The sequence below is a fragment of the Phoxinus phoxinus genome, assembly GCF_949152265.1.
Source record: "Phoxinus phoxinus genome assembly, chromosome: 24".
NCBI lineage: Eukaryota > Metazoa > Chordata > Actinopteri > Cypriniformes > Leuciscidae > Phoxinus > Phoxinus phoxinus.
The window spans coordinates 27,287,173-27,303,159 of record NC_136899.1 but is presented as its reverse complement, the minus strand read 5'-3'; the positions used below and the strand labels follow the sequence as shown (position 1 = coordinate 27,303,159).

Sequence of the window (15,987 nt, the reverse complement as noted above, 5' to 3'; positions counted from 1 at the left end):
ACACTACTGAGAGAACAGCGGTTCAGAAAGCATCAGATCACAGAGATGTAGATGTTTGATCAGATCTGAGATTCAGATCTTCAGTCATGTTTATTTATACAGCTTTAATGTGATTTATACAGCACTTCATACAATAGATGCTTTAAAACAGCAGTTTTACACAATTAAACATGAGAAACTGTGTCAGTCTCTTTCTGCTTCAGTTTCTCTCAGTGTGTTCATGATCTTACTCGCGACCGACTGAACAGATTTACACCTCAAAGAAGGCGGAGCCTCAGAGCCACACCCACATATTACATCAGCACACAGACCAATGTGAGCTCAGAGGCGTTTATCAGCCTGTAGTTTGAAGTGACGTCACACCAGTTCGTTCTTCTGTCTCGAAGAATATCGGGGCCTTAAAGCAGAATCAGATCACATCTCTAGTTCAGATTCCTGATGTTCACACAATAAACGAGTGATTTAGATTGAACTCTCTCTCCTCTCAGAATTGGAGCCATATAAATATGCCGGCTACCCCATGCTAATTAAGACCATCACCATGGAGACGGGTGACGAGCAGCTCTTCTCCAAAACCGCTCCGCTGTTGCCGGCAGCCGCTGAACTGGCCTTCCATACGGTGAACTGTTCAGCCCTCAACGCAGAGGAGCTGCGGCGGGAGAACGGCATCGAGGTGAGAGAGCGCTGAAGCCCAGTTAAAGCGCAGTGAAGCCCAGTTAAAGCGCAGTGAAGCCCAGTGCGCAGTGAAGCCCAGTGCGCAGTGAAGCCCAGTTAAAGCGCAGTGAAGCCCAGTTAAAGCGCAGTGAAGCCCAGTTAAAGCGCAGTGAAGCCCAGTTAAAGCGCAGTGAAGCCCAGTTAAAGCGCAGTGAAGCCCAGTTAAAGCGCAGTGCAGTGAAGCCCAGTTAAAGCGCAGTGAAGCCCAGTTAAAGCGCAGTGAAGCCCAGTTAAAGCGCAGTGAAGCCCAGTTAAAGCGCAGTTAAAGCGCAGTGAAGCCCAGTTAAAGCGCAGTGAAGCCCAGTGCGCAGTGAAGCCCAGTTAAAGCGCAGTGAAGCCCAGTTAAAGCGCAGTGAAGCCCAGTTAAAGCGCAGTGAAGCCCAGTTAAAGCGCAGTGAAGCCCAGTTAAAGCGCAGTGAAGCCCAGTTAAAGCGCAGTGAAGCCCAGTTAAAGCGCAGTGCAGTGAAGCCCAGTTAAAGCGCAGTGAAGCCCAGTTAAAGCGCAGTGAAGCCCAGTTAAAGCGCAGTGAAGCCCAGTTAAAGCGCAGTGAAGCCCAGTTAAAGCGCAGTGAAGCCCAGTTAAAGCGCAGTGAAGCCCAGTTAAAGCGCAGTGAAGCTCAGTTAAAGCGCAGTGAAGCCCAGTTAAAGCGCAGTGAAGCCCAGTTAAAGCGCAGTGAAGCCCAGTTAAAGCGCAGTGAAGTCCAGTTAAAGCGCAGTGAAGCCCAGTTAAAGCGCAGTGAAGCCCAGTTAAAGCGCAGTGAAGCCCAGTTAAAGCGCAGTGAAGCCCAGTTAAAGCGCAGTGAAGCTCAGTTAAAGCGCAGTGAAGCTCAGTTAAAGCGCAGTGAAGCACAGTAAAAGCGCAGTGAAGCCCAGTTAAAGCGCAGTGAAGCCCAGTTAAAGCGCAGTGAAGCCCAGTTAAAGCGCAGTGAAGCCCAGTTAAAGTTCAGAAAATGCGCAGTGAAGCCCAGTTAAAGCGCAGTGAAGCCCAGTTAAAGCGCAGTGAAGCACAGTTAAAGCGCAGTGAAGCCCAGTTAAAGCGCAGTGAAGCCCAGTTTAAGCGCAGTGAAGCCCAGTTAAAGCGCAGTGAAGCCCAGTTAAAGCGCAGTGAAGCCCAGTTAAAGCGCAGTGAAGCCCAGTTAAAGCGCAGTGAAGCCCAGTTAAAGCGCAGTGAAGCACAGTAAAAACGCAGTGAAGCCCCGTTAAAGTTCAGAAAAAGCGCAGTGAAGCCCAGTTAAAGCGCAGTGAAGCGCAGTGAAGCACAGTAAAAGCGCAGTGAAGCACAGTAAAAGCGCAGTGAAGCACAGTTAAAGCGCAGTGAAGGACAGTTAAAGCGCAGTGAAGCTCAGTTAAAGCGCAGTGAAGCCCAGTTAAAGCGCAGTGAAGCACAGTTAAAGCGCAGTGAAGCCCAGTTAAAGCGCAGTGAAGCCCAGTTAAAGCGCAGTGAAGCCCAGTTAAAGCGCAGTGAAGCCCAGTTAAAGCGCAGTGAAGCCCAGTAAAAGCGCAGTGAAGCCCAGTTAAAGCGCAGTGAAGCCCAGTTAAAGCGCAGTGAAGCCCAGTTAAAGCGCAGTGAAGCCCATTTAAAGCGCAGTGAAGCTCAGTTAAAGCGCAGTGAAGCTCAGTTAAAGCGCAGTGAAGCCCAGTTAAAGCGCAGTGAAGCCCAGTTAAAGCGCAGTGAAGCCCAGTTAAAGCGCAGTGAAGCCCAGTTAAAGCGCAGTGAAGCCCAGTTAAAGCGCAGTGAAGCCCAGTTAAAGCGCAGTGAAGCCCATTTAAAGCGCATTGAAGCTCAGTTAAAGCGCAGTGAAGCCCAGTTAAAGCGCAGTGAAGCCCAGTTAAAGCGCAGTGAAGCCCAGTTAAAGCGCAGTGAAGCCCAGTTAAAGCGCAGTGAAGCCCAGTTAAAGCGCAGTGAAGCCCAGTTAAAGCGCAGTGAAGCCCAGTTAAAGCGCAGTGAAGCCCAGTTAAAGCGCAGTGAAGCCCAGTTAAAGCGCAGTGAAGCACAGTGAAGCCTAGTTAAAGCGCAGTGAAGCCCAGTTAAAGCGCAGTGAAGCCCAGTTAAAGCGCAGTGAAGCACAGTTAAAGCGCAGTGAAGCACAGTTAAAGCGCAGTGAAGCCCAGTTAAAGCGCAGTGAAGCCCAGTTAAAGCGCAGTGAAGCCCAGTTAAAGCGCAGTGAAGCCCAGTTAAAGCGCAGTGAAGCCCATTTAAAGCGCATTGAAGCTCAGTTAAAGCGCAGTGAAGCCCAGTTAAAGCGCAGTGAAGCCCAGTTAAAGCGCAGTGAAGCCCAGTTAAAGCGCAGTGAAGCCCAGTTAAAGCGCAGTGAAGCCCAGTTAAAGCGCAGTGAAGCCCAGTTAAAGCGCAGTGAAGCCCAGTTAAAGCGCAGTGAAGCCCAGTTAAAGCGCAGTGAAGCACAGTTAAAGCGCAGTGAAGCCTAGTTAAAGCGCAGTGAAGCCCAGTTAAAGCGCAGTGAAGCCCAGTTAAAGCGCAGTGAAGCCCAGTTAAAGCGCAGTGAAGCCCAGTTAAAGCGCAGTGAAGCCCAGTTAAAGCGCAGTGAAGCCCAGTTAAAGCGCAGTGAAGCCCAGTTAAAGCGCAGTGAAGCCCAGTTAAAGCGCAGTGAAGCCCAGTTAAAGCGCAGTGAAGCCCAGTTAAAGCGCAGTGAAGCACAGTAAAAACGCAGTGAAGCCCAGTTAAAGTTCAGAAAAAGCGCAGTGAAGCCCAGTTAAAGCGCAGTGAAGCACAGTAAAAGCGCAGTGAAGCACAGTAAAAGCGCAGTGAAGCACAGTTAAAGCGCAGTGAAGGACAGTTAAAGCGCAGTGAAGCTCAGTTAAAGCGCAGTGAAGCCCAGTTAAAGCGCAGTGAAGCCCAGTTAAAGCGCAGTGAAGCCCAGTTAAAGCGCAGTGAAGCCCAGTTAAAGCGCAGTGAAGCCCAGTTAAAGCGCAGTGAAGCCCAGTTAAAGCGCAGTGAAGCCCAGTTAAAGCGCAGTGAAGCCCAGTTAAAGCGCAGTGAAGCCCAGTTAAAGCGCAGTGAAGCCCAGTTAAAGCGCAGTGAAGCCCAGTTAACCTGTTAACCTTCACCAGAGCGAGGACGCTCTGAAGCGTTTTTTTTTTTTAAATAGTTCAAAGTTACTATCAGATTTAATGTTATTACCTTGACAAACTATACATCATTAAAAATATATAAGTCTCACGTTTCAGTATTTGACCACTATTGTATTCTGAGAAACTTATAGTGACAGTTATGTCTTAATTTGTGTCAGGATTTATGTAATGAAAAAATGAGTCGATACCTTTAATATGAATTATGAGCGTCAGCTGCTCCATTCAGAAAAAAACTCCGGTGCTGTTGTCTTGAGAACGCGTGACAAAACAACGTTCCTCAGGGCTTTTGGCTCAAAAATGTGCAGATTTGGAGAAATATTGATATATTATCATAGGTTTACATCATATTTCTATAGACAGGAATAATATTTATTGAATTTATATCCAAATGCGTCGATGTATACATAAAGAGCGCTGGATACTCTGATGTACTGTGTTTTCAATCCATACAGCAGAATGAGGGCGCCATTTGCACAGTTTTTTCCAAATATGGGAGCACACGAAGAAGAACAATAACCTGTGACCTTCCAGGACGTCACTGACATAAACACAGCTAACGTTAGCTTTCAGAGATCGCTATAACATGCAGATAAAGATGTTTTGAAGACAATAAACATGATTGCAATGATATTTGATTTACCTGTGTTCTTCGAGCCATGTCAGGTATTTTTATAATAATAGATTATATGTATAATGTAATGCTAATCGGTATAGACTTTACAATAGTGCAGAATAATATCAAATCAGATATTTTCTGTCTGATTTTCTTTTCTGAAGCCAAATAAGCTCATAGAAGATTATTTAAAACACTCGACTTGCACTATAAAGTAAGTTTGGAGCACAAACATGGGTTTAATCTCATAAATTGTCGTGTATTGATGGTGTGCTAAGCTAACATGCTAGCTAGCTCTCTAGTTGCACCTGCCATCTAGCTGTTATTTTTTATGATTTTTTTTCTAAATCGGAATGCTTACTGAAATATTTCTTTATTTAAGAAAGGCATTTGATACAGTTTCAAATGTGAAGTGAAGATTATGAAAGAAATTAGGGGGTGAAACACCGTGATTAGCCAGTCGTTAGCGATTATAATGGAGACAAAGGAAAAGAATATTTATGGCCATAAGCCGGCTGGAAAGGTGTAAATGTGTGCAGGAGAGAGTGACACTGAATGGGGCTCGTTTGCACCACAAAACAATAGAGACAATAGACTGAATAGATGCTAATAGATGACAATAAACACAAGTTTGCATTTTAGAGTCAATTCAAAATAAAGTCATTTGAGATGATCTTGAAAAACATTTAACAAAATACAGAGTTTTAGACTTATCACCTTCAAATTTTAAATATAACATGGTCAGACATGTGTCTTTAGCTGGAGTGCATTTCTAGAGTGCTGACGGGCCAACTTCAATTTAATTTTCATGAAGATGTTTCATAAAAATAAATTTCTAATAACTTACACAACTTTTAAGCTATTCATATTTTTTTTTTCATTATGACAATAATTCATTCTACATTTCCAATAAAGTGCCAGGTGTCAGCTTTCAAATGAGACCGTACTTGAGCTTTTAGGACAAAGGGTCAATTAATTGAATCTTTTTTAGGTTGGGTATGCTATTTCTGGGGATTTTTCAAAAGTGGCGCTGAAGGCTAACAGGTTAAAGCGCAGTGAAGGACAGTTAAAGCGCAGTGAAGCCCAGTTAAAGCGCAGTGAAGCCCAGTTAAAGCGCAGTGAAGCCCATTTAAAGCGCATTGAAGCTCAGTTAAAGTGCAGTGAAGCCCAGTTAAAGCGCAGTGAAGCCCAGTTAAAGCGCAGTGAAGCCCAGTTAAAGCGCAGTGAAGCACAGTTGTGCACAGCTCAGGCCGTGTGCCACAGATCGGATGCTAACGCTGTGTGTGTGTGTGTGTGTGTGTGTGTGTGTGTGTGCGCGTTTGCAGATGCTGATGGAGGCTCTGTGTCGCTGCGTGGCTGTCCTCACGGCCTCCAGCAAACCTGAGGACATGGCAGTACAGGTGCGTCCACAACGACAGTCAACCATCACTGAGCACATGAAGAGCGAGCTCACAGTGTGTGTGTGTGTGTGTGTGTGTGTTCTTCAGGTGTGCGGGCACGTCTGTCGGTGCTATAGCGTCGCTGCTCAGTTCGAGGAGTGCAGGGAGAAAATTGTTGAGCTTCCCAATATTATCAGAGATGTCTGTCACATTCTCTATTACGGCAAGGTAAGAAAACCCATGGCTTTATTGCACAAACATGAGTCCTGTACAGTGTCATAGACCATGAAAGAGAAAATATGGAAATAATGTGTTTCCTTATGAAAGTCTAATACAGTGTCTACACCGATTGCGACAATGTGAACGTTGCAAATCGATTTTCTCTCCGTGTCAGAAGTAGAACGAGCGCTTGAAGAACGTCAGGAATACAGGCATCAGTTTGGTGTCGACAGCAGCACTGATTATAATGGTTTCTGTAATGGCTCTATTATAATAATAATATAATATATAATAAACGTGTCTGCTCTGTCGTCTCAGGGTCTGCCTCGCCTGGCGACGGTGGCGGTTCAGTGTGTGAGCTCGTTCGCCGTGGACTTCTTCCTGCAGACGCACCTGTACCAGGCCGGTGTGCTCTGGCACCTGCTAGCGAACCTGTTCTGCTACGACTTCACGCTGGAGGAGAGCGGCGTCCAGGCCAGCCAGGATAGCAACCAGCAGGAGGTGTCGAACCGGCTGGCCAAGCTGAGCCTGCTGGCCCTGGGCCGTCTGGCGGGGTACAGCGCTGCTCGAGAACCAGAGGACGGGCCTGTCGGAGAACCCAACGGAGCCGCTCACCCGCCGGAGAACCCTGCCATCCGCAAGAGCCTGGCCGCCATGCTCACGCCATACATCTCTCGCAAACTGTGCGGCAGCTCCCCGGCCGAGGTGAGGAACGCTCTACTAGAGGCTTTATGTGGAGACAGACAGTGTTCGTTTGGACAGAAATTTAGATTTAGTTTTAGTCATAGTCTTTTGACTAAAATGCCATTAGTTTTAGTCGACGAAATGCATTAAGATGAACTAAATCTACTGTAGATTTACGTGACTAAATGGGTTTAGTTAAATTGTAATGCATTCATTTAGAATTTCTCTAAAATTTCCAAACCCATTATATACTCCCAGAATAAAACATCTATTTCCCTGTTGACATGAATTATTTTAAAGTTTGAACGTGCAATACACACAGATGTAACTGCTGTGACTGTAAATAAAACCACTTCTCCTAAAGTAGAGTTCTGTAAAGACATAACCGACTCTAAAAAAAAAAAGAAAGACATAATGTTGTGTGTGTTTGTCCATTTAGACGCGTAAGAGAGCTCAGTTCAGGACGCGCGCTGTATAGCGGTGTATGTGCACGACTGCACGCGTCAGGTGTGTGTGTTGGACGGTTCATTGTTGGACGTTTTATGAGACGTGCATCAAGCGCATGCCAGCTCACGCCCTGCTGGTCACCTTTCTGACGTGATCTCTGCTAAACCGCCCCTCACTAACATTTTCATACAATTTTTATTCGTTGACGAAAATGTCAATAGATTTTCGTCATAGTTTTTGTCATTCAAACCTGTTTTTTTAAAGTTATTGTCTCTAAAAAAAAACGTTGTTAACATTCAGATGTGCCTGTGTTTGTTCATTTGTGGTTCGTGTGTTTTCTCACAATCAGGTTCTGAAGTTGTTGAATAGCAACTCGGAGAACCCGTATCTGATCTGGAACAACGGGACGCGAGCCGAGCTGATGGAGTTCCTGGAGGAGCAGCAGGAGAGCAACATCAAGAGAGTGAGACACACACTCCTCCTCACACACTCCTCCTCACACACTCCTCCTCACACACTCCTCCTCACACACTCCTCCTCCTCACACACTCCTCCTCCTCACACACTCCTCCTCACACTCCTCCTCACACACTCCTCCTCACACACTCCTCCTCACACACTCCTCCTCACACACTCCTCCTCACACACTCCTCCTCACACACTCCTCCTCACACACTCCTCACACACTCCTCCTCACACACTCCTCACACACTCCTCCTCACACACTCTTCACACACTCCTCCTCACACTCCTCCTCTCACACTCCTCCTCACACACTCCTCTCACACTCCTCCTCACACACTCCTCCTCACACACTCCTCTCACACTCCTCCTCACACACTCCTCTCACACTCCTCCTCACACACTCCTCTCACACTCCTCCTGACACACTCCTCACACACTCCTCCTCACACACTCCTCTCACACTCCTCCTCACACACTCCTCTCACACTCCTCCTCACACACTCCTCTCACACTCCTCCTGACACACTCCTCACACACTCCTCCTCACACACTCCTCCTCACACACTCCTCTCACACACTCCTCTCACACTCCTCCTCACACACTCCTCTCACACTCCTCCTCACACACTCCTCTCACACTCCTCCTCACACACTCCTCTCACACTCCTCCTGACACACTCCTCTCACACTCCTCCTCACACACTCCTCTCACACTCCTCCTCACACACTCCTCTCACACTCCTCCTCACACACTCCTCTCACACTCCTCCTCACACACTCCTCTCACACTCCTCCTGACACACTCCTCACACACTCCTCCTGACACACTCCTCTCACACTCCTCCTGACACACTCCTCTCACACTCCTCCTCACACACACCTCTCACACTCCTCCTCACACACTCCTCTCACACTCCTCCTCACACACTCCTCTCACACTCCTCCTGACACACTCCTCACACACTCCTCCTCACACACTCCTCACACACTCCTCCTCACACACTCCTCTCACACTCCTCCTCACACACTCCTCACTCACTCCTCACACACTCCTCCTCTCACACTCCTCACACACTCCTCCTCACACACTCCTCCTCACACACTCCTCCTCACACACTCCTCCTCACACACTCCTCCTCACACACTCCTCCTCACACACTCCTCCTCACACACTCCTCCTCACACACTCCTCCTCACACACTCCTCTCACACTCCTCTCACACACTCCTCACACACTCCTCACACACTCCTCACACACTCCTCACACACTCCTCACACACTCCTCACACACTCCTCACACACTCCTCATTTCACACAGCGCTCAGTTTCTCCTCTCTATCTCTGTGTGTGTGTAGGGCGAGTGTGATAAGAACTTCGGATCAGAGTTCTTGTTCACTGAACACGGGAAGGAGCTGATCGTGGGAGAGATCTTCATCCGGGTTTATAACGAGCAGCCTGCGTTTCCCCTGGAGGTGAGAGAGCGTTCGTGTTCCTGAGTCTCTTCTGCTCACAAACACAACACAGCATTTATTTTACAGAGTCTTTTGTAACATTATAAATATCTTTACTGTCACTTCTGATCAATTTAATGCATCCTTGATGAGTGGAAGTATTAATTTCCAAACCTCTGAATTTAAAGCCCTGTCAGTGTTGTGTGTGTGTGTGTGTGTGTTGAACGCTGTACTCTCTCTCCCGTCAGTATCCGAAGGCGCTGGCGTCGAGTCTGCTGGATTACGTGGGCTCTCAGGCGCAGTACCTGCACACACTCCTGGCCATGACCCAGGCCAGTAAAGTGGAGTCGCAGCATCACGCTCAGAGACTGCGCTGGGCCGAGATGGCTCTCGAGGCGCTCCGTAACGTCATCAGGAACAACACAGGTGCTCGAGCGAGGAGGATCTCTGTGACGGTTCCTGTAGGATCAGTGTGTTTAACCTGTGTGCGCGCGTGTGTGTGTGTGTGGCTCTGCAGGCTCTGAGACCGAGTGCATCGGACACTTCAAGCTGCTCTTCTCTCTGCTGAGGGTTCACGGCGCCGGGAAGGTCCAACAGCTCGCTCTGGAGGTGTGCATGTCCTGCATCACACGTCTCACACACTGCTGTGATTAGCCACGGTCTCTGTTCTCATCTGCTTGTGCTTTAACTGTAGGTGGTGAACACGGTCACATCAAACCAGGACTGTGTCATTAACATCGCAGAATCACTGGTTCTTCCCAATCTACTGGTGCTGCTGCACTCCTTACCCTCCAGTAAGACTTCTGAAGCGTTCATAGTGACATAGACTCGACATAGACTTGACATGCCATAGACTCGACATGACATGACATGACACGACATAGACTCGACATGACATGACATAGACTCGACATGACATGACATAGACTTGACATGACATGACAGACTCGACATGACATGACATGACATGACATAGACTCGACATGCCATAGACTCGACATGCCATAGACTCGACATGACATACTCGACATGACATGACATGACATAGACTCGACATGACATGACATAGACTTGACATGACATATGACATATGACATGACATGACATGACATGACATGACATAGACTTGACATGACATGACATAGACTCGACATGACATGACATGACATGCCATAGGCTCGACATGCCATAGGCTCGACATGCCATAGGCTCGACATGCCATAGGCTCGACATGCCATAGGCTCGACATGACATAGGCTTGACATGGGCTCGACATGCCATAGGCTCGACATGCCATAGACTCAACATGACATAGGCTTGACATGGGCTCGACATGACATAGGCTCGACATGCCATAGACTCAACATGACATAGGCTTGACATGGGCTCGACATGCCATAGGCTCGACATGGGTTCGACATGCCATAGGCTCGACATGACGTAGGCTCGAAATGCCATAGGCTCGACATGCCATAGACTCAACATGACATAGGCTTGACATGGGCTCGACGTGCCATAGGCTCAACATGACATAGACTCGACATGCCATAGACTCAACATGACGTAGGCTCGACATGCCATAGGCTCAACATGACATAGGCTTGACATGGGCTCGACATGCCATAGGCTCGACATGCCATAGACTCAACATGACATAGGCTTGACATGGGCTCGACATGCCATAGGCTCAACATGACATAGGCTCGACATGCCATAGACTCAACATGACATAGGCTTGACATGGGCTCGACATGCCATAGGCTCGACATGCCATAGACTCAACATGACATAGGCTTGACATGGGCTCGACATGCCATAGGCTCGACATGCCATAGGCTCGACATGCCATAGACTCAACATGACATAGGCTTGACATGGGCTCGACATGCCATAGGCTCGACATGGGCTCGACATGCCATAGGCTCGACATGACGTAGGCTCGAAATGCCATAGGCTCGACATGCCATAGACTCAACATGACATAGGCTTGACATGGGCTCGACGTGCCATAGGCTCGACGTGCCATAGGCTCGACATGCCATAGACTCGACATGCCATAGACTCAACATGACGTAGGCTCGACATGCCATAGACTCAACATGACATAGGCTTGACATGGGCTCGACATGCCGTAGGCTCGACATGCCGTAGGCTCGACATGCCGTAGGCTCGACATGCCATAGGCTCGACATGACATAGGCTCGACATGTCATAGGCTCGACATGCATGCCGCTACACTCCTTACCATCCAGTAAGACTTCTGAAACATTCAGAACAACATACTCAACATTACATAGGCTCGACATGACATATAGACTTGACATATTTAGGAAGGTTTTAGTCATAACATATAGTCCTATAACTATGTTAAATATTTTTTATATTTAATTTTTTTTTTAAAAATTGAATCATAAAATATAGTCCTAAACATATAGTAAATATTTTTACTGTTTTTTTTAAACAATTTTTACTCGACAAGACATAGACTCGACATGACATAGACTCGACATAGACTTGATATGACATAGACTCGACATATTTATGAAGGTTTTAGTCATCAAATATAGTCCTAAACCTATAGTAAATATTTTAACTTTTTTTTTTTTTACTATTTTTACTCGACATGAGATAGACTTGACATGAGATAGACTTGACATGACATGACATAGACTTGACATGACATAGACTTGACATGACATAGACTTGACATGACATAGACTTGACATGACATGACATGACATAGACTTGACATGACATAGACTTGACATGACATAGACATGACATAGACTCGACATGTCATATAGACTCGATATATTTATGAAGGCTTTAGTCATCATAACATATAGTCCTATAACTATGGTAAATATTTTTTATATTTAAATTTTTTTTTAAATATTGAATCACAAAATATAGTCCTAAACCTATAGTAAATACTTTTTTTTTTTTTTTTTACTATATTTACTCGACATGACAGACTCGACATAGACTCGATTTGACATGACATAGACTCGACTTGACATGACATAGACTTGACATGACATAGACTTGACATGACATAGACTTGACATGACATAGACTTGACATGACATAGGCTCGACGTGACATAGGCTCGACGTGACATAGGCTCGACGTGACATAGGCTCGACGTGACAGGCTCGACATGATATAGGCTCGACATGACATAGACTTGACATGACATGACATTACATGACAGACATGACATAGACATGACATAGACTCAATATATTTATGAAGGTTTTAGTCATAACATATAGTCCTATAACTATGGTAAATATTTTTTATATTTAAAAGCATGTAAAAATATTTATTCATAATATATAGTCCTAAAACTTTGGTTAAAAAATATAGTATTTAAAAATATGAATTCATATTTATTCATAAAATATATTTCTATAACTATGGTAAATATTTTGAATATTACAATTAAATTTCGAATATGAAATATTAATATTGATGTATTCATGAAAGCCCTGACTCGTGCTCCTGTCCGAGTGACTGATGTTTGTTCTCTCTGCAGGCCGACAGCTGGTGCTGGAGACGCTTTACGCTCTGACCTCCAACACTAAGATCATCACAGAGGCCATGAACAAAGGTCAGCGTGACATCATTTCCTGTAGTAATACCCCAGTAGCAGATTTCCTCTGTGATTCCCTGAGATGGTTTAGTCACTGCTAGAGATGCGCGGATGGGCTATTATTTCATCCGCAAGCGCATCACAAAACTCATCATCCGTCCGCCATCCGTCCGCCATCCGTCCGCACCAGCGTTTGTGACCAATTTTCAAAACCGCCGCCGCCGCCATCCGCTGATTGGGCGATGCTGGACGCTGCTGATGTCAGCCGTGAGACTAGCCGCTCTCACCTCAGAATATCAGCAGAACTCCGTCTCCGAGCGGCGCACAGGGACAAGAATAAACAAATAGCCTAAATTAAACCGGCAAACCTGACCTTATCTGATAGGCTACTGTTCAATATTTTCACTGTAGCCTAATAGAAAACGCATTTTGGCGCATCATTTCAACATGCTGCTATTTAGCCTACTACTAATGAATGCCTATTTCACTTTACGTTTTAGCAAATAGATAGAAAGCGCGGATAAAATAAGTAATTTACATTATAGGCTAATTAACTCTACGAACTCTGTTAAAGAAACGCTGACTCTATTCATTCCGAAATTCGATGAAATTCCACTGCACAACAGTGCATGGTCACATTGTAATTGTCCATAACAACCCCAGAAACGTACCTGCTTGCCTGGCACATCTATTAATGGGCAGTTTTCCGACTATTTTCTTCTTTTTTTTGCGCTGTGGATGTTATTGAGCTTGTAGAAATTGGAAACAACACCAATTCTGCGACACAGATGAACCTTTATTGATATCTCTATCAGACAATGCCTATTTTATATGCCAAAAGAAACAACAGGCAGTAAAAAAGATTAAAATAAACGAATATCCTAATGTAGTAGGCATAGGCTATAGCCGCATGTTTTGGCAAACAGTTTAAACCCCCCCTAAATATGCCATCGAACGAACGTTTCTTTTTTGGATGTAGGTATAGTCAGATAACAATATTTAACAATGTATACATATATTTTTCATGTGATTGGTTCAACCGCCCGCCACCCGCCCGAATTTAATTAAAATAGAATTTTTCGCCACGTCATCCGCCCCGCGGCTGTAACTGTGCATCTCTAGTCACTGCAGCTGTGTGTGACCTCTGACCTCTCTCCTCTCAGGTGCGCTGATCTACCTGTTAGATCTGTTCTGTAACTCCACCCACCCTCAGGTGCGCACACAGACCGCAGAGCTCTTCTCCAAGATGACCTCAGACAAGCTGGTGGGACCCAAGGTGTGTGTGTGTGTGTGTGTGTGTGTGTGTGTGTGTGTGTGGAGACTGCGTAGGACCAGCACTGTTTCCTTCTCCTGTGATCATAGATGTGTTTATTACCCATAACTCCCTGCCTGCGCTGAGTGTCGAGTGTTTCCCACAGGTGCGTCTGACCCTGGTGCGCTTCTTGCCGGCCGTGTTCATGGACGCCATGCGAGACAATCCCGAGGCGGCTGTGCACATATTTGAGGGAACGCACGAGAACCCGGAGCTGATCTGGAACGACAGCTCGAGAGAGACGGTCTCCACCACTGTCAGAGAGATGATGCTGGAGTGAGTAATCCTACATCACTCTATCCTCATTCCCTGATCACTCCTCCTGCTGGAGTGAGTTATCCTACATCACTCTATCCTCATTCCCTGATCACTCCTCCTGCTGGAGTGAGTAATCCTACATCACTCTATCCTCATTCCCTGATCACTCCTCCTGCTGGAGTGAGTTATCCTACATCACTCTATCATCATTCCCTGATCACTCCTCCTGCTGGAGTTATCCTACATCACTCTATCCTCATTCCCTGATCACTCCTCCTGCTGGAGTGAGTTATCCTACATCACTCTATCCTCATTCCCTGATCACTCCTCCTGCTGGAGTGAGTAATCCTACATCACTCTATCCTCATTCCCTGATCACTCCTCCTGCTGGAGTGAGTTATCCTACATCACTCTATCATCATTCCCTGATCACTCCTCCTGCTGGAGTTATCCTACATCACTCTATCCTCATTCCCTGATCACTCCTCCTGCTGGAGTGAGTTATCCTACATCACTCTATCCTCATTCCCTGATCACTCCTCCTGCTGGAGTGAGTTATCCTACATCACTCTATCCTCATTCCCTGATCACTCGTCCTGCTGGAGTGAGTTATCCTACATCACTCTATCCTCATTCCCTGATCACTCCTCCTGCTGGAGTGAGTTATCCTACATCACTCTATCATCATTCCCTGATCACTCCTCCTGCTGGAGTTATCCTACATCACTCTATCCTCATTCCCTGATCACTCCTCCTGCTGGAGTGAGTTATCCTACATCACTCTATCCTCATTCCTTGATCACTCCTCCTGCTGGAGTGAGTTATCCTACATCACTCTATCCTCATTCCCTGATCACTCCTCCTGCTGGAGTTATCCTACATCACTCTATCCTCATTCCCTGATCGCTCCTCCTGCTCGAGTGAGTTATCCTACATCACTCTATCCTCATTCCCTGATCGCTCCTCCTGCTGGAGTGAGTAATCCTACATCACTCTATCTTCATTCCCTGATCACTCCTCCTGCTGGAGTGAGTTATCCTACATCACTCTATCCTCATTCCCTGATCACTCCTCCTGCTGGAGTGAGTTATCCTACATCACTCTATCCTCATTCCCTGATCGCTCCTCCTGCTGGAGTGAGTTATCCTACATCACTCTATCCTCATTCCCTGATCGCTCCTCCTGCTGGAGTGAGTTATCCTACATCACACTATCCTCATTCCCTGATCACTCCTCCTGCTGGAGTGAGTAATCCTACATCACTCTATCCTCATTCCCTGATCACTCCTCCTGCTGGAGTGAGTTATCCTACATCACTCTATCATCATTCCCTGATCACTCCTCCTGCTGGAGTGAGTTATCCTACATCACTCTATCATCATTCCCTGATCACTCCTCCTGCTGGAGTGAGTAATCCTACATCACTCTATCCTCATTCCCTGATCACTCCTCCTGCTGGAGTGAGTAATCCTACATCACTCTATCCTCATTCCCTGATCACTCCTCCTGCTGGAGTGAGTTATCCTACATCACTCTATCATCATTCCCTGATCACTCCTCCTGCTGGAGTGAGTAATCCTACATCACTCTATCCTCATTCCCTGATCGCTCCTCCTGCTGGAGTGAGTTATCCTACATCACTCTATCCTCATTCCCTGATCGCTCCTCCTGCTGGAGTGAGTTATCCTACATCACTCTATCCTCATTCCCTGATCACTCCTCCTGCTGGAGTGAGTAATCCTACATCACTCTATCCTCATT

The 15,987-nt window shown here is 46.4% G+C and overlaps 1 protein-coding gene across 5 annotated transcripts in view; it reads left to right on the top strand.

Moving 5' to 3' along the window:
- The window catches only part of dnajc13 (DnaJ heat shock protein family (Hsp40) member C13), a 96,790-nt gene that overhangs the window by 64,267 nt on the left and 16,536 nt on the right, over window positions 1–15,987 (top strand). For all 5 annotated transcript variants that reach the window (XM_079601256.1, XM_079601254.1, XM_079601253.1 and 2 more), the window contains 12 exons: window positions 489–673; window positions 5,742–5,816; window positions 5,904–6,023; window positions 6,333–6,719; window positions 7,495–7,608; window positions 8,966–9,082; window positions 9,310–9,487; window positions 9,579–9,670; window positions 9,756–9,855; window positions 12,600–12,674; window positions 13,820–13,932; window positions 14,075–14,244. In XM_079601256.1, coding sequence (XP_079457382.1) covers window positions 489–673; window positions 5,742–5,816; window positions 5,904–6,023; window positions 6,333–6,719; window positions 7,495–7,608; window positions 8,966–9,082; window positions 9,310–9,487; window positions 9,579–9,670; window positions 9,756–9,855; window positions 12,600–12,674; window positions 13,820–13,932; window positions 14,075–14,244 — 1,726 coding nt within the window. The remainder of the gene's footprint in view (window positions 1–488; window positions 674–5,741; window positions 5,817–5,903; window positions 6,024–6,332; window positions 6,720–7,494; window positions 7,609–8,965; window positions 9,083–9,309; window positions 9,488–9,578; window positions 9,671–9,755; window positions 9,856–12,599; window positions 12,675–13,819; window positions 13,933–14,074; window positions 14,245–15,987) is intronic.